This window comes from Malaclemys terrapin, chromosome 4 (assembly GCF_027887155.1).
Source record: "Malaclemys terrapin pileata isolate rMalTer1 chromosome 4, rMalTer1.hap1, whole genome shotgun sequence".
Classification (NCBI taxonomy): Eukaryota; Metazoa; Chordata; order Testudines; family Emydidae; genus Malaclemys; species Malaclemys terrapin.
In genome coordinates, this window is record NC_071508.1 from 14,324,643 (window position 1) to 14,344,084 (window position 19,442).

Genomic DNA, 19,442 nt, shown 5'->3' on the forward strand with positions numbered 1-19,442 from the left:
CTACCCCTCTGATACATTACACCATAAGTGTATTTATGGTAACAGAAAGCAATATGATTTATTTTCCTGCCTGTTCCACTCAACAGCATCATTAGTAACAGAAGTAACATGAAAGAGTATAAGGATACATCTTCACTACCCGCCGGATCGGCGGGTAGTAATCGATCTATCGGGGATCGATTTATCGCGTCTCATCTAGACATGATAAATCGATCTCCGAACGCGCTCCCCGTCGACTCCGGAACTGCACCAGAGCGAGAGGCGGAAGCAGTCTCGACGGGGGAGCCGCAGCCGTCGATCCCGCGCCGCGAGGATGCGAGGTAAATCAATCTAAGATACGTCGACTTCAGCTACGCTATTCTCGTAGCTAAAGTTGTGTTTCTTATATCGATCCCTCCCCCAGTGTAGATCAGCCCTAAGGCAGAAGGTGATTCTGTGGCAAAATGTGGAAGTGTAGTAGTGTACATATAATGGATGTATTTCCCACCACACACACTTTAGTGACAGTTTCACATATATATATATATATATATATATATATATATATATATATATATATATATATGAGTTGGATTGAAGGGTGCGAGACTTAGCTTCAGAAGGATCTGATGGCTTTGATATTAATCTTAATAAATATTTTTAAAAATTTGCTTGATTTCTTATTTAATTTATTTGTTTTCCAGTAGCCCCCATAAGATATTAGCAACAGCACAATTTTAATGTCTGTCAGGTCTTGGGAAAGTGCCCCTTTAAGAAAATGAATGGTGTAGTATTGCTTCATAGATTACCATAATTCTGACCAGTTGTCATTGTTGACTGTCATTTCACATCAAATACAATGCACCACATGGACAGAGCCCCTTTCGTGATCAAATCACTCAAGCACTACAGGGAAAGTGAGTCCAAGACTCACTTATCAGGCTGTGTTTTTCCACACACTAGTGTTTCATACACTTCTTCCTCTGGCCTCTTGAATATGGGCATGCAACTGGACTGAACGTCATTAGACAGGGAATCCCATATTCCTGAAACAAGATTTGCAGGAAGCTGGGACATCTAACAGTCTATAATTGGGGCCGGATTGCTACTGGTATCTTGGTATAAGCCCTGTTGAAAGAGATTTAAACCACACAAGGATGGGGATAGTTAAATCCTGTGTGCCTCTCCAATTGGCTTCCTGCATAATGGTGTGGGATGCAGCTGAAGCACCCATTGATAGGGCTATTGTCTGCTATGAAAACTTTTCCAACAAGAATGGAAGTCAACTTAAAAGTAAAATCATAGCAGAAGTGTGGTCTCTCAAAAGCAATGCTGGATAAAGGAACAGACCAACACAAGAGTACAGAACACAAGTTCTGAAAATGTTCTCTCTAGAGAACGGTCCAGAGAATCCTTCAGGCAGAATTATCGCTAGGTGGTGTCAAACTAGAATAATGATACAAGAGACTACAGTTTAAATTATTTGTACTGCAGTACATAGGAACCCCCAGTCATTGTTCAGGATCTCATTGTGGAAGTGCTATACAAACAGAACAAGAAGATGGTACCCACCCCAAAGATCTTACAATCTACATGTAAGACCAGAGACAACAGGTGGAAGCAGGCAGGGAAGCATAAGAAACTAAGTGAATGTTGGTCAGAATGATAGGCAGTGGTCTCAGTACGCCAGTAGCCCAATTGTTATATTTTTTCTAGGCATCATGGCAAATGAGTTAAGGAAATAATTGGAGGAGAAGAATGATGTAGCTTTGCAGATGTTTACGAGGAGCTTCTTCCAAGTGTGAGGGGCAGCACAGGAGAAAGCGCGTAAGTGCTTGTTTGAAAAGTTAAAACAAGAGGGCAATGAAGGATGGTATTAGCGGATCAGAGGTGGGAGTCGACATCTCGATCACATATGAGAGATGATAGTTACACTGGGGATAGGCTGTGAAGAACCTTGAAAGTGAAGACAGGTTGCTCGAGTGTGATGCAGTGGAAAGGGCTGCACTGATGTCATCGTATTTTGTGCTTTTACTGTAAAATACTGGTGTATTATTTTAAAAGGGTAATTTGGCCTCTACATGAGCATCAGGAAACAAGGTCATGGGAAGAGGCAGAGATTGTATCCTGCAAGCCTCCAGTGAAGGAAGAGGGTGCCGAAGCAGGCAGCTGACTAGATTAACTTTGCTTCCTCACTGAGATACATTCCCAACAGTTCTTTAACATTTTGCTTCCAGCTCTGCTGATAACTTACCCGATCATCCACTTGAGTGTGAAGCAAGTTATGGCACCAAGAAACAGCTACACAAACAAACACTCAATAACTTGATGTTTTTGTTACAGAAAGCCAGTCAGCTGGATGTACTAGAGAAAAATGTCCAGGGACTGGATAAAAACGAAGATTTCTGTATTCTATAAAAAAGGGTTTTTCCTTAAACACAAGAGATCAGTTTGCTTCGAGGGAAGACATCAAACAAGGAGCAGAGAACTAGGGATTACAGAGACCAAACGGAAAAGGCTTCTTCTCCAAAGTGCATGTATAAATAATATCAAGGGACCCCACTAGAGAGAGTCATCAATGGGGGGAGAATCTGATAACCATACCAGAAATATAAAGCTTACACCATGCAGAGAAATCAAGGGTCCATGTAAAAACCAAGGGTCAGCTAGGGGATAAAGAGAATGGGGCGGGGGAAGAGAACCAAATCAAATGGAAGAGAGCGTAAAAAATTTTTTTTTAAAAGGCCATGCTCAACAAGGCTAAGTATGGAGTAATCAAAGGAGTGCCTCCTACAAAGATAGAGAGAATCAAAAGGAGTCTGCACAAGAATGGAACCTAACATCAAAGCCATACATTCTCCCAAGACAGGCAGTGAGAAGATCAGAATGGAAATGCAGGCTTGCACGGAGACTCGTATCTGAGCCCTATGGTTTCTGAACACAGGGCTGCATCATTAATTATGGGAAGAATAGAAACAATTTAACTCGCTCCCTAGAGGCACCAATTTGTTGCTATTATGGCTAGATAGGATCTAGAATTTCCACTTGGTTTGGTTTATTCACAGAGAATGGTCAGCTATTCTCTTACAGAGCCTGTTATTTTTCTTATAAAAACTGCACATACAGCTTTGAGACCGATGCTACCACCTTTACTCACGCAAGTAGTTCCAATAAAGTCAAGGGGTCAGATTCCTATTGAAGTCACTGGGACTAAATTATATGAATAATGGCTTCAGGGTATTTACAACATAATTTCCCATCAACACAAAATAGTCTCTGGCTGCATTTTTCAGCTTGTGGTCTCCTCTGCTATAACATGAAACAAAGGGCTTATCCACACAGCCCCATAGTGTGGACTACAGTGTTTGAGTTGCAGAGCACTCTAATGTGCTGCGCTTCAACTGCCCTGTGTAGACCCTGCTAGTGCCAAATAAAAGATACCGAGTCCACCTTATCATAGGCTTGTTTAAAATGGGACTAAGTTAACACAAACTATAAATAAAAATAAATATAAATTAATGGAGATATCCTATCTCCTAGAACTGGAAGGGACCTTGAAAGGTCATCAAGTCCAGCCTCCTGACTTTACTAGCAGGACCAAGTACTGATTTTGCCCCAGATCCCTAGGTGGCCCCCTCAAGGATTGAACTCACAACCCTGGATTTAGCAGGCCAATGCTCAAACCACTGAGCTATCCCTTCCCCATCTGAGCTACCCCTTCCCCTAGGTACCTTTTAGTTCACACTAGCAGGGCCTACCCGGGGAAGTTACAGCACAACACTTCAGTGCATGCCGCAACTCACACCCAGCAGTCCGCACAGCAGGACCATGCAGAGACGCCTTAAGATAAAAAGGGCACTGAAGTAGTGTAATGTTCAGTGAATCTCTCCAAAATATATAGCAGAGGACCAAAATGCACCATGTGGACATAAAATTGTATGGTTAAACCACTCAATGCATTACACGTTTAAAAAGACAGACCCTCAGCTTTTCTAAGATGGCATCGCTCCATTGAAGTCAATGTTACACCAGCTGTGGATCTGGCCCTTAGTGATTTCCTTACTGCAGGAAATTAAGAGCCCCTGAAAAATCTGAATTTGCTGAGCTACTTTTGTTTTCATGTATGCAGTGTAGTTGTAGCTGTGTCGCTCCAAGGATATTAGAGACACAAAGTGGGTGAGGAAATATCTTATTGGATCAACTTTTTTAGGTGAGAGAGAAACTTCCATGCTACACAGAGCTCTCTCTCTCTCACACACACACACTTTGTTTTCCTGTCCATTTAAAAAAAAAATTCAGTCTCTCTTCTTTGTGTTTCCCTTCCCTCTCCATTTCATCAACCTGTCAGTTCAACACCGGAATCCCCAATGAGCCTTTTCCACCAGGCTTTCTTAAGTCTTCCTTGCTACTCTCCACCCAAGCTGGGACTTTCACAAACTTCCTACACCTGGCTATTAGCCCAGTCTTTCCCTTATTCTTTCTGTTCTTCACTCTCTCAGGTCACATGCCTTGTGGAGGAGAAGCCCAAGTATCACTGAGTAGTCTCCATCATCGGACTGGCTGGGCTGCAAGTGTGGAGGGCGAGTATGGAAACCTGGAGCACTTTCAAGCTAGCTGCCCAAAAGAGGCGGCACTGGAGCGACTTGTGCAGAGTATATCTGGCCAGCTCTTCCTCTACAAGTGCTTAGATTTTACAGCCTTTTCTCAAAGAGAAATTTTGCTTCCTTTGATTTTTGCTGGTTGCATCCAAGTGTCCAAGACCACCCTCACTGCACACAGATGCGACACCCTGGTACTCCGTATTTAAACATTCTATGGGGAAACCTCAGTGCAACAGCAAACAGGACTGGCAGCAGTGAGAAACCACAGCAATACATTGAGTGTCTGACACCACTTGAATGTTGGCTTTGGCAGTAAATCTGACTCCCCTTATCAGCAGAGATACCTTTGAAGTGGTTGGCAACTTTCCATCTAGTTCTCCAACAAATAAGGCCCTTCACATCATATCACAGCCCTGAAAAGGGATCTCTTCATTGTAAGATATGGGGAGAAAAACTTAATTAGCTAGAGCCAGACCACGCAGTCCTCCTAGGGCACAGCAATGCCCAACTCTGCAGGCTAAAAACAGCAGCCGTCTGAAAAGCTACATGCAACTCAAGTATACTCACTACTGGGATTTCAGAAATTAATTGATATTAAAGAAAAACATGCCAGTGTTTAGTATCGGGGGGTAGCCGTGTTAGTCTGTATCCACAAAAACAACGAGGAGTCCGGTAGTACCTTAAAGACTAACAGTTTTATTTGGGCATAAACTTTTGTGGTTAAAAACACTTCAGATGTATGGACTGAAAATTACAGATGCAGGCATAAATATACTGACACAGGGAGAAGGGAGTTACTTTACAAGTGAAAAGAAGAACAGGAGTACTTGTGGCACCTTAGAGACTCCTGTTCTTTTTGTGGATACAGACTAACACGGCTGCTACTCTGAAACTTTACAAGTGGAGAACCAGTGTTAACAAGGCCAATTCAGTCAGGGTGGATGTGGTCCACTCTCAATAACTGATAGGGTGACCAGACAGCAAGTGAGACAGATCAGGAGAGGGTGTGGGGCGTAATAGACACCTATATAAAGCAAAGCCCCAAATATAGAGACTGTCCATCCCTATAAAATCAGGACATCTGGTCACCCTAGTAATTGATGAGGAGGTGTCAATACCAAGAGAGGGAAAATTGCTTTTGTAGTGAGCCAGTCCCTATTCAAACCCAAATTAATGGTGTTAAATTTGCAAATGAATTGCAGCTCTGCAGTTTCTCTTTGAAGTGTGTTTTTGAAGTTTTTTTGTTGAAGGACGGCTACTTTTAAATCTGTTATAGAATGTCCAAGGAGATTGAAGTGTTCTCCTACTGGCTTTTGTATGTTACCATTCCTGATATCAGATTTCTGTCCATTTATTCTTTTATATAGAGACTGTCCGGTTTGGCCAATATACATGGCAGAGGGACATTGCTGGCCCATGGAGGCATATATCACATTAGTAGATGTGCAGGTGAATGAGCCCCTGGTGGTGTGGTTGGGTCCTCTGATGGTGTCGCTAAAGTAGATATGGGGCCAGAGAAGTCAACGGGGTTTGTTACAGGATTTGACAGCTGCACCCTTCTTGTAACACCTTCCTTTTGTAACAGAGGGGTCTTTGAGGGCAACACAGTAGGATGTGTCTCAGCTTGTAGATTTTTTGCCAAAGGGTTATAACACCTACTTCCAGCAGCTGGAGACAAAATCCACATTTCCAAAAATGTCACAGTTGCTCTATTCCACAGCAAGACTGGATCCTTCCATATGGGATCCATTGCTGCTTCAGGGTTCACAGACAACAGCTGTGATAGTATGACTTTTTTTCTTCTATGGTTGGGCCAGCCGTTGCGACTGTTACTCTCTACCATGGACCTTACCACAGCCATCCAGGCCTTTGTTTAAGGCTAGATTACCACAGCAGGCTGTACTTGCTCTATGCCTGTTTATTTCTGGGTACAACCCTAAGTGCTGGCTATAAGTTATAAAGCCCTAAATCAGACGGTCCCCCAAATTCTGATCTAAACCCTTATTGTAGTATCATGGCTCCAAATTCCATTACCTCCATCTTAAACAGATTAGGACAACCCATATCACATCCCTCTCTACATTCCACTGCAGGAGTTACAACCCACTGGATCATTCCTGAGCATAAATCTCTCCACAGCTAGCCATAGGCCAAACATTTGCTACTATTAAATGAATTCTCTCTTTCAAAAGAACCAAGAAAAATGGATATTTTCCACATGCTTTTCCTGGAGGAAACATGTAAAAATTCATGTTTTCACATGCTCAAGATACAGAAGAGACAACATCACAATATGTCCACAAAGAGCAGCAAGATGTGAGTGCACAAAATGAAGTTTACAAATTTGGTATAGCTCACACACACACTTCATAGATGGGGAGGACTAACTCCATCTGCAGCATTTCTAAATTATTTCTTCAAGAGAAGAATCATCGCTTCTCCTATAGGAAAGCATCTTTGTCCAGCTGAAAAGATTTCATGGACATAAGCAAGGCTGCAGGTGCTGGCAACCTTGCACAGCCTTAGCTCCGAAGACATCTTTCTCCTGGGTGGAGAACGCAAACAGCCCTTGTAAAACAGATGTGAGGCAGCTGCAAAAAAGGCTAATATTCTGGAGTATATTAACAGGAGTGTGGTATGTAAGAGATGGGAGGTAGTTGTCCTGCTCTACCCAGCGCGGGCGAAGCCTCAGCTGGAGTACTGTGATCAGTTCTGGGTACCACACATCAGGAAGGACGTGGACAAACTGGAGGGAGCTGAGAGAAGAGCAACAAAAGTGATACAGGGTTTAGAAACCCTGACTCATGAGAAAAGGTTAAACAACTGGGCATGGTTAGTCTTGATAAAAAACTGGGGCAAGGAGGGGGAAGAGAGATACCTGATAACAGTCTTCAAATATGTTAAGGGCTGTTAAAGAGAAGATGATCAATTATTCACCATATCCACTGAAGGTAGGACAAGTACTAATTGGCTTAATCTGTAGTAAGAGATTTAGGTTAGATTCGAGGGGGGGGGGGGGAAACTATTAGAATAAACACTGGCATAAGCTTCCAAGGAAGGCTGTGGAATCCCTGTCATTGGAGACTTAAGAACAGGTAGACAAACCAGTCAGTGCTGGTCTTGGTTTATTTGATCCTGCTGTGGCACAAGGAGCTGAACTACATGATCGCTCAAGGTCCCTTCCTTGCTTCCAGTCCTACTCTTCTAGGATTCCCTTTCGATGGATGGGGGACATTAGCTAATAACGAGCCTCCATTCAGTTAATGCACAATTCTGGAAGATAGGCACATCATCAAAGAGCCCAGTAATCACAGCAGAGGATCGAGCATCACTTTCAAGAACACCTTTATATCCATCTGTATACAGAACATGCAACTACGTAGGGATTCAGACAGCATCCCACCTAAAAATGGATTAGAACCATAAATGCACTCAGTACCTTTCTGTCCCCTCCAAAGGCCTAGAAACTACAGAGAGCATGATCTGGAGGAATGGACCACGTAGCTGAGAATAAAGAAAGCCTCCTGGCTCTGACAGTAACTTGCTGTGTGACTCTGCATAAGACACTTCAGCCATTTCTCTGTTTCCGCACCTGTCAAAAGGGCTTACTATTACTTGCTTTGCCTACTGAACAGGTTTGTTCTGAAGGTTAATTAGTTATGTGTGCAGTTCTTGGAACACATACTGCATTATATACATGCCAAGTACTATTAGTTATACAAAATGTATTATCTTAAAACCCATGAGAGTGCAGCTGAACTCCATGACTCTGCATTTAACTGTTGAGCAGAGAAGAGATTCTACAGCCCACTTAACAAGTCTGCTTGAGTACTTCTATTTCCAGCTTTTATCAGCAGTTGTGCTAGTTCACACTTGACAGACTGATTGTGGCTCAAGAAGCTGGACTGCTCCAATGAAGAGTGCAATACCCAGCGGTTCTGAGTTCAGTCAAATCTTTTCCATTTAAGATTTGCCATTTTGCTCAGGAGTGAGGTTCCCTGGATAGGGCTGGGATGCAAGTTTCCTTTCTAGCAACAGAGCATAAACACAAGAGGTTCTGTCAAACACCTGCCCTGGTATTAAGCCAACTTGGTAAGCCTGGGATCTAGTTACTTAATCCACAATATTTGAGTTTCTGACATGGAGGGGCTCCCGTCTTCACGAGACTGAGACGCTTCTACTCAGTCTGAGAAACAAGCCAAGATTTTTTATTTTTATACACATACAAAAAATAAAAATCAAATCCCACTGATCAAACTAAAACAGAACAGGATAAGAACATGTTTGTATAGGGGAGGAGAGGGCTGAAACTGAAAATGCCAGTTTCTGGATAAACAAGAGAGTTTATCAGCTGCCCTGGGACTTCCTCAGCCACTCTGTTCCTGCAGAACTCCTGTTAAACCCGAAGAGGACTGAATACTTATTCTCTGGAAGGATTAGCGGAACTGGCATTCAATAATCCCATGTAAGTATCTAATCAACTGTAATTTAATTACCAAAAAGTTTTAAGAGGTCAAAAAAAGGTCTCGCTGTGACATTACTTGAAAAACAATGATTCCCCCTCTACTTAGGAGGCACCTGAGGAACACAAACCTTAAAGTCCAAGAAAACGTAACCCCGAAGTAGGTCATTCATATTCTTAAATTTTCTGCATCAGATTACATTCTCCTACATATTGCTGCAATAGCAGTAATGCTCAGCAAACAGACAGACTCAAAAGGAGCACAACGCTTGCTACCATTTCCATTCCAGCACAAATCAGCTGCCACCCTACCTAAAAAGCTTCCATAATACAGCACCCAACACTGCTTCCGATCATGAGAATGAAATATTACCCTGCCCCTTCATGTGAATTTTTTGGGATAACATTTTATGTACAATAGCAAAATGCTGTGCATTTTATAATAGTCTAAACCTTGCTACACTGCATAGTCTCTCTAAACTGGTTAAAAAGCACATATGGATGCTCATAGAGTGACAGAACACATTCTCTTAAGACATTTCAAGCGGTTGTCAAGATCACAGTGAAAAGCTGATGAAGGCCCCAATTACTGTCAAGATTTCACCTAAACAGATTTACATTTTAAAGTCACATACACACAACTTGTGTCACTGATTTTAGCATAAGACCAATTAGGACCACAGAAAGCAAAAAGACAGCCAGGAAATATTGTCAAAACTGTCCTGATCTGTATCCCCACATGTAGTGTTACTGCACAGGATGAGTGCCTATGTAATTATTCTTTAGCTAGCCACAACAAACTTTGCAGCCCTTTCTTCCAACTTTGTTAGAATGGAAAGAACTCTCAAGAATCAAGACACACCCATGAGACAGAAAACACTTTAAACCTGCACTGGTTTTAGTAAGTTAACCAGACAGATGGTGCAACCATCAAGAAATCTCAAAAGAGACCAATTCATTATTGTTTAAAGGTGTTTTTCCAAATCTTCCACATCATGTTTCATCAACTGGACAACTATAAATTCTTAACATTCAAGCCACACACTCCCACTGTCCAAACCTATTTCCAAGTGCTCTTGAGAGAAGTAATTCCTAAAAAATGACACTGGTTTTTTCCTCTGGTTTTCAAAAGGACAGTTAGGTATCTAATTTTCAAAATGGTTTGCTTCATCATTTGGCAAGATGGAAACCCCAAATAGGTTTAACAGCAGTCTCTCCATTGCAGACACAGATTTGTTATTGGAAGGCTGTAATACATGAGTGTTGGCAGCTTATTCTAGTTATTGAATTTAAGAGATTGGAAACAGTAGTTTTAAAACAAAGTATATGTAATTTTTCATATGTGTGTTTAAAGTAGGTAAAAAGGAGAGTCGGGCCCTATTTTGGATCTATGAACCTTAGTCAGAGCCTCAGGCCACACACTAAGGCTTTCATTGCCCTGTAGCTCTGTGCACGTGGCGATTTTGTGCTCAGCAAACTGGTGTGCTGCAGATTCACACCTTGCCTTGTTACATACTAACCTACTGTGTAGACAAGCCCATAAAGTATAAGGTCAGAAGAGACCAGCAGATCATCTAGTCCAGTGATTCTCAAACTTTTGTACTGGTGACTCCTTTCACATAGCAAGCCTCTGAGTGCGACCCCTCCCCCCCCCGCTTATAAAATTAAAAACATTTTTTAATATATTTAAACACCATTATAAATGCTGGATGCAAAGTGGGGTCTGGAGTGGGGGCTGACAGCTCGCTACCCCCCAATTAAATAACCTCGCAATCCCCAGAGGGGTTCCGACCCCCAGTTTGAGAACCGCTGATCTAGTTTGACCTTCTGCATATCACAAGCCACTAAACTGCACTCAGTTACCCTTGTATTGATATCAATCACCAGACTAAACTAAAGAACTGACGGATTCCTTTTAGGAGAATCCTCAAGCCACGACAATCACAGGAAGTCTGAGTACAGTCGCGTATGATGAAAACAGATTTGCAAGCTGCAGACAGGATAGCAAACCAACTAGTCAGCGAGTCACAGCAGAAAAGACACCTACAATTTTGTTTTCTACAGGGTCAAAGAAAAGGTGGGTGCTGCAGCATGCCGTTACCTTCTTGAAGAGTCGCCCAGAGTCTTCGCTGACTTGGACAAACCGAGGGATGATATTGTTTAGGTAGATGTCACTCAGAGTCGTGTGGTCCCTGCTCTCTCGCTTCACCTGGTTTAAGAGGAGATTCCAACAGTTGACTGGAGACAGGACATTCTGATCCTTCCTGCAGGGAATGCAAAATGGAAACACTGTGGGGGACAGGACTTTAGGTCAAGCAGGCTAAATCATTCACTTGAACATACATTCTATAGTTGCACACCAGAAGTGTAGCTCCTGAGAATCATGTCTTCTAAAAGGTGTGGGAGAACTCTGATACCCATGATAGGGAGAGAGAGCGCTACAGACTGAGGGACTGTGCAAGCTTTATCCATAGACTTGTTTCTTGTCTACAGTGTAAGCAGATTTCAAATATCCAATCATTTAGGCACCATCCACACTGGCACTAGAATAATGCTACCCACTGCACAAAGTTTAAATAAAGCTGCCGGTAGCCAGCAGCCAGATTCTAGCAACATTTCCTCTGTCAAACATGGATAGAGATAGTTTTCTTAGACACATTCAACAGGTGTGTTCCTCTTCAGTAGCCCTTACACAGTTATAACATGCTTCTCACTCCAAAACGAGTAAGTGCTCTGTCCATGATGGGCAGGTGACCTGTATAAGAACCCTAGCAGCAACAATAATGTTTCAAGTGTTAGTAAACTAGCAGAGGTCTGTCCCTAGCAAGAACATAGAGGAAAAAAAAGCCACCAAATATAATGAAGCTTTTGCACTAGTAAAATTTCATTTAAATAAAAAGTGTATTGGACAGATTCTGTATTCGGGAAGTCTGAAGCCTCTCATAGTACTGTAACAAAGCCAAGCTGGTTGCACAGAACAGTAAATGATTATTGCTTACCTTACCCTAATTCAACAAAGAATTCAGCACCTCCCAGGTCATTGCCCTCACCTGGACAAATAATGTTCTGACTGAACATTTATTTCCAGAAGCAGAGAGCAGAACATGTTGTTATGCCTGGTTTACAGTGATTCTGAGATATAGCAGATGCTGCTTCTTTGATCATCTCCCTCTCAACCCTCACACAAGTGTTTGCTCTGTCCTACAGCCCACTTCAATTTCTGTAACTACAAACTAGAGAGGAGATCAGATATTGTTCAATTTCAGCATGAGGAAATGCATTTCAAGCATTCCCCCCCCACACACACACTTTTTGTAGCTGAATCTTCCGCAAAGTTACACTCCTCCTCCCTCTTTCTCCCTAACAGGTCTAAACTTGAGGATCTACTCTAAGCCAATACAATGAAATACCAAGACCCCCAAAAACCCTGAAACATTTTCTTAACCCATCTCTCCCCATGAGAATTTGGCTGTGGTAATCAGCTTTATTTTAACACTATATTATTGTGTGACTTTTTATTCTGGTAAATGAAATGGTTTGTAGTATAAATTCAACGTTTATACATATTTTAAAAGATATTAACTGAAAGTGCAACCAAGGCTTTATCAACAGTCAGATAACTACCCTAACTTACACACAATGAAATCAGTGTGGTTGCATGTGGACATAAGTCAGGGGAGAATGTGGTTTAAAAAAGTCACTTGGCTGTTTTCTTGAAAAGTGGATAAATAGCCTAAAAGGCTAACTTTATCCACAGTGCAAATACTTATACTTAAGCAAAGATTCAGTATGGCATCTGCCTTTAAAGATGGTTTTACTACATGTGTCATTTCCTAAAGAATTACTTTAGGGATGTTGGTTTTTTGTTTGATTTATTGCCAATCAATAACAACCCAGTGGGAGAGAGAAGATACAGCCACTATATGCATTTCTGAGATACTTTTATACATACTTCCATTGCATTTAACCCTACCGTGACCAATAGAGTAACCACACCTCTAAAATTTATCAGGGAGGTGCATGATCCCATCTTGGAATTTTCTATTTTCTTTTTCCATGTTCTATGGCTGACCCCCTCCTCCCCCGTTCAATAAAGAATGAGGTTATGAAAAAAAGACTAATTTTTAGTGCCAACGTAACAAAATAAGGAGGACAACATCCTTGTCTCACTGCAGAGACGATAGAAGCGACAAGCCGCCTAATTCAAGAATAAGGTTTTAAGAAACATCACTTCAGAAATCAAGCCAAGACCTAAGCAGTAATTTTCTACAATACCTGAGGGATTCTGCAGCACTGTTTTGGGTTGGTGGAGACTAGACCTGTTAGCTTGGCTGGAATACTTAATTTCCCTTATATCTGTTTATCATTTGTTTACACGTTCTTTTTTCCTGTGTTACGTAATTCTTGGAAGAGACAAAATTTAAAATATTCTAAAAAGCCAGGCTATGGCAAAAATGTGTCAAACAGTTGCAAAATTGCCTGAAAAGCTCATCTCTACTAAAACCAAGATGAAAAATCCATATGAAGTTTTTCTTACCAACGTGTCAAAATTAAACCAACTGATCTTTAGGCAGAAAACTAGAAAGGCATTTGATAGGACTTTGTGTGTTAAAGATCACAGAAAAGTTTGGCAAAAGAGCTAATCTCACTGGTTCACTGACAGGCTGTTCTAAAAGTACAGCAGTATGGTTTGGAATGCATTTGTCAATTTACCCTTCTTTGTGTGATCAAGCGGCACTACAGGGTCTGTTCTGATTGAGAAGAAAAGCCTTCAGATTTCACACTCCACAGTTTCTTTAACACAGAAACAGCTACACCATCCTCACCCGGGCCTTTGAACAAAATCTGAATTTGGGGGAGGGGGAGAGTGGGGGAGTGACATGTGCATCATTTAATAGGGGTTTATAATGAAGTAATGCATTCATGTTTTAAAGCAAGATTAAACATTCACAAAAAATTAAAATTACTACCACATATCACAAATTGTTGGGTACTGATTGTTGGTAATCCTCCTCAGGGTTCCTAGTGGAAAGAGTCACATAAAAGGAAATGAACAGTTCTTCTGTCTTCTGCTAGTAGCTATTCAGCTACTGGAAACCTCTCATTGGAAAAAGAAAAATAGCCAAATCATTGAGGAATGGTAAAAAAACATATGGGAGATTGTGGTTATAGAAAAATTAACACACCAGTTACATATCCAGCAAAATAGAGAGAGGACAGATACATGGATATTTGGTTACCTTTTATTCACTACTCAAAGTGCACTCGCCTGCAAAAAACAGCACCAATTTTTCTGAATATAAATATTTGACAGACATACCTGATCTGTTAAGCATGTGCATATGGAGATCCCGGTAAAGTGATTTTTATTAGATCAAGATGAGCTTTGGCTTTACACCAGAGACGTAAGAGTTGTCAAGCAGTAACTGAAGTAAAATTAGATCAGACTCCATCCCTCTGCAAGACTAAAGATGCAGTCCCCACAAACACCATGCATATCCTTCATTAGATGGATAGCAACCTCCCCATGGCAAACAGATTTCTCGCTGATATTCCTAAGATGTGCAAAAAGAAGCCAGTCAGAGACTCTAGCCAGTGGGAGCAAAAGCAGCCAAAGCAGGGACCTCTGGACATTGAGAACTTGCTACAGTTTTGATTTGGACTTTCTCTAGCCTGTGCGGATGGCCTGTTTGCTCCACTCCTCTCCTTCCACCTCCCTCCGATTCTTCGCTTCAGTTTCACTCCACAACTGCCCCTTTTATCCTCTCCTCCCCTGCCCAGCTGCCCTGACCCCCTCACTCTCCATTTAGTTTACCCACACACACAAAAAACAACTCCAAACCGAACAAAAACCCTACAAACCTGGAAATAACTTGCTGCTATTGCATTTTTTACATTCCTTGTGTGTTACACCCATTCCCCTACCCTGTCTATTTAGATTGTAAGCTTGTCAAATCAGGAAAAATCTACTATTCTGTTTGTACAGTGCCTGGAATAATGGGGCTCCAATACCAGTCAGTCCTTAAGCACTACTGTAATAAACATGATTAATACTCAAACAAGCCTCTGTAGGCTTCCATTGTGCTACCCATAGTAGCAAAGGTTGGATCTACAATACAAAGTAGATAAGTTTTAAACAGAAAAATAGTTTCAAAGCAGCTGATCTGGATGTTTGTTTCTTACCCTTAAAAACATACCACAGGAAATGACTAAAGCTTGTGATCTGGATTGTTTCAAGGTCTGGAGTATAAGGAAGGGGGCTGGAGATATTCTAGGCTAGTGATTTTCTCCTACTGCTTTGATTTAAAAAAAAAGCCATCTAGGGTGAGAGCACAGATTATTTTATTTAAAAGAGAATATTAGGCTTTGTAGTTTATGTACTACACTGTATATACTGCTGACAGACAAAAGCAGATAGAATTATCACAATGCAGTACTGAAGACAGGGCTGGCCAGAGGATTCAGGGGACCTGGGGGCTTCGGCAGCGGGGGCCCCCCGCCACCGAATTGCCGCCGAAGACCCAGCACTTCGGCAGCGGGTCCCAGGGCAGAAGGATCTCCCGACGCGGGTCTTCAGGGCACTTTGGTGGCGGGTCCTGGAGCTGAAGGACCCCCTGCTGCTGAAGACCAGGAGCGGAAGACGCTCTGGGGGCCCGGGCGAGTGAAGGACCCCGCTCCAGGGGCCCTGAAAAACTCTCCTGGGGGCCCCTGCGGGGCCTGGGGCAAATTGCCCCACTTGCCCCCCCTTGGGCAGTCCTGACTGAAGAAAGTTGCAACTACTAGGTATTAACCTATATAAATCAAGCGCTTCCTACTGTATTGCCCTAGATAACCTGAAATCTGCATTTGTTGTGTAGTTAATGATTGTTTGGTTTGTTAATAAACTAATGAATTAATTAGAAACAGAATCTTGTCCATGAAAGGAGGATTTCTGCATCTCGTATATATACACACACCAATATGGACTATATATGCATATGTTGCCACCTGTCCTTCCAGGACACACAAGGCGGAGTTCTGCATCCTGCCCTTTCCCATTCCAACCCCAGATAAAAGCTTTCACCATAAGAGAAAAAATTAATGCCATATTTTACTAAGTTAAACCCTTTCTCCAAGGGTGGCCCTGGGTCTGGTAAAACGTACTTTTAACTTTCATGGGACAAGAGACACTATCTCTAGCCCAGAACTCAATGAAAGAAAGGATCGCAAGCAGACTAATGAAAAGTTACTGTTAACATTTGCTGTAAAGGCCACATATTCCATAAGACAACTTGTGAAATAGGCTGCGATGACAGCTTCACACACAGAAACTAGAAGTCAAATTAATTGCAAGGATTTGTAAGATCGCCGTTAAGTGACAACAACACTTTGTGTATATATATCTTGTGCCTTTCTGATAAAGATCTCAAAGCATGATTAAATATCCTCCTTTAAAAGATGGGGAAGCTAAGGCTGAGAGAGAAAACTTCTCACTTAAGTTAGTGGAAGTTAGTTCCCCGGATCCTCCTCCTTCCCTTTTTTAAAGATGGGCACTACATTAGCCTTTTTCCGGTCCCAGATGACTGGAAAAAGGCTAATGTAGTGCCCATCTTTAAAAAAGGGAAGAAGGAGGATCCAGGGAACTACAGGCCAGTCAGCCTCACCTCAGTCCCTGGAAAAATCATGGAGCAGGTCCTCAAGGAATCAATTATGAGACATTTAGAGGACAGGAAAGTGATCAGGAACAGTCAGCATGGATTCACGAAGGGGAAGTCGTGCCTGACTAACCTAATTGCCTTCTATGATGAGATAACTGGCTCTGTGGATGAGGGGAAAGCAGTGGATGACTTATTTCTTGACTTTAGCAAAGCTTTTGATACTGTTTCCCACAGTATTCTTGCCACCAAGTTAAAGAAGTATGGGCTGGATGAATGGACTGTAAGGTGGATAGAAAGCTGGCTAGATCGTCGGGCTCAACGGGTAGTGATCAATGGCTCCATGTCTAGTTGGCAGCTGGTTTCAAGTGGAGTGCCCCAAGGGTCGGTCCTGGGGCCGGTTTTGTTTAATATCTTTATTAATGATCTGGAGGATGGTGTGGACTGCACTCTCAGCAAGTTTGCAGATGACACTAAACTAGGAGGCGTGGTAGATACACTAGAGGGTAGGGATCGGATACAGAGGGACCTAGACAAATTAGAGGATTGGGCAGAAAAAAACCTGATGAGGTTCAACAAGGACAAGTGCAGAGTCCTGCACTTAGGACGGAAGAATCCCATGCACTGCTACAGACTAGGGACCGAATGGCTAGGTAGCAGTTCTGCTGAAAAGGACCTAGGGGTCACAGTGGACGAGAAGCTGGATATGAGTCAACAGTGTGCTCTTGTTGCCAAGAAGGCTAACGGCATTTTGGGCTGTATAAGTAGGGGCATTGCCAGCAGATCGAGGAACGTGATCGTTCCCCTTTATTCGACATTGGTGAGGCCTCATCTGGAATACTGTGTCCAGTTTTGGTCCCCACACTACAAGAAGGATGTGGAAAAATTGGAAAGAGTCCAGCGGAGGGCAACAAAAATGATTAGGGGTCTGGAGCACATGACTTATGAGGAGAGGCTGAGAGAACTGGGATTGTTTAGTCTCCAGAAGAGAAGAATGAGGGGGGATTTGATAGCAGCCTTCAACTACCTGAAGGGGGGTTCCAAAGAGGATGGAGCTCGGCTGTTCTCAGTGGTGGCAGATGACAGAACAAGGAGCAATGGTCTCAAGTTGCAGTGGGGGAGGTCCAGGTTGGATATCAGGAAAAACTATTTCACTAGGAGGGTGGTGAAACACTGGAATGCGTTACCTAGGGAGGTGGTGGAGTCTCCTTCCTTGGAGGTTTTTAAGGCCCGGCTTGACAAAGCCCTGGCTGGGATGATTTAGCTGGGAATTGGTCCTGCTTTGAGCAGGGGGTTGGACTAGATGACCTCTTGAGGTCCCTTCCAACTCTGATATTCTATGATTCTATGATTCTATGAAGGGTCAGGAATAAAACCCGCATTTTAATGACTTGCAGTTTCCTGCTCTAACCACTAGAAACCCTGTCTCCAATTCCTGAGGAGGATCTGTTGTTTCTTTTCCAGTTCACTTCACTCTTCTCACATAGGCCAGTTCAGGGCTGCCAACTCTCCCTGCTCAGCCTGCACAGCTACCGCTGTGTGAAGCCTGCTAGCCAGCCTGCACTATCTGTGTCCTCACCCACTAGAAAGGTCTGTTCCTGCCCATCTCCATCTCCCCAGCTTTCCAACGCATCACCTACCACGGTGGCCGCCCTACCAACTACTGAACAGTTTGGAACAAAGGGATAAATCATCAGTAGCTAGATTTTACAACTGATCTAAAAGATGGCATTTCTAGGAACCATGAGCATGGAGAACTACAGAGGCTTAGAGACAAAACTGTCACTTATTGAATCACTAGCACCTGGTTGTTCTCTGAATGTCTCCTATTCATGTATTAACCCAGTCTCACACTGCTTAGCTTGTGAGAGCTGACAAAGTATGTAGCTGCAGACAAGAATCTATGAAGGAGGCCAGAGTGCAGCATGACATATGTGCTTTATTTTTCAAATAAAACAAGGCAGACTCTGGCCATCATAAGAGATTAAAAAGTTAAATGGACAATTCCCAGCTGTCCAAACTGCTGCACCGTAACACCCGAAGCTATTCTAAGAAGGTGCATAGCAGAAATACCAAGGGCCCATGAAAGTTCGGTGACTAAAACTGCTGGTGTCTAATGGCGCCAGACAGCATGTTGACACACTGCATGTGGTCACACATGAAAGGCAGTCTTGCAGGAAAAAAATCTCCAACACCACACGATTCTAATTGGGATTGTCACCTTAAAGTCTGTGCAGTTAGTGCCACATCCTAATCTCAACCTCCGATAGCCACCACATAACAGTGCTCCAATAGATTTTTAATTTTTTATTTTAAGTCCTTTCATTTCTGTCTGTGGGCTTCCTTAACCCTTTCAGTACCTCGTTAAGTTAATACCATCTTGCATTTATACAAGTCTATTACCTCTCACTCCAACCTATTTACAAATAAATGAGATTCATTATTTAGTTGATAGCGACAATGTGCTCAGGACTAGTAAAAGACAAAAGGTAAAGGCAATCCCTACACTGAAGAGATTACAATCAAGAGGAGACAGACAGGAAAGACAGGATTGCACTGGAAAATGCAGGGGCAAGGATAAATGAAGGGGATGAGGTTTTTGTTTGTTTTTGGTTTTGCTGGGGGTTTTTTGTGTGTTTTTTTTTAAGGGCTCCCTGATAATAAAAGCTATATATACATACACAAATTATTTCGGCCACCTCTGAACTGCAGCAGTGTCTGGGGTAGAATGTGGCAGTTTTCACATCATACAGCAAAGCTACACAA

The 19,442-nt window shown here is 42.5% G+C and overlaps 1 protein-coding gene across 5 annotated transcripts in view; it reads right to left on the reverse strand.

Moving 5' to 3' along the window:
• SRGAP2 (SLIT-ROBO Rho GTPase activating protein 2) overlaps nt 1-19,442 on the reverse strand; it is a 209,876-nt gene that overhangs the window by 88,389 nt on the left and 102,045 nt on the right. For all 5 annotated transcript variants that reach the window (XM_054025841.1, XM_054025839.1, XM_054025840.1 and 2 more), the window contains one exon: nt 11,144-11,306. In XM_054025841.1, coding sequence (XP_053881816.1) covers nt 11,144-11,306 — 163 coding nt within the window. The remainder of the gene's footprint in view (nt 1-11,143; nt 11,307-19,442) is intronic.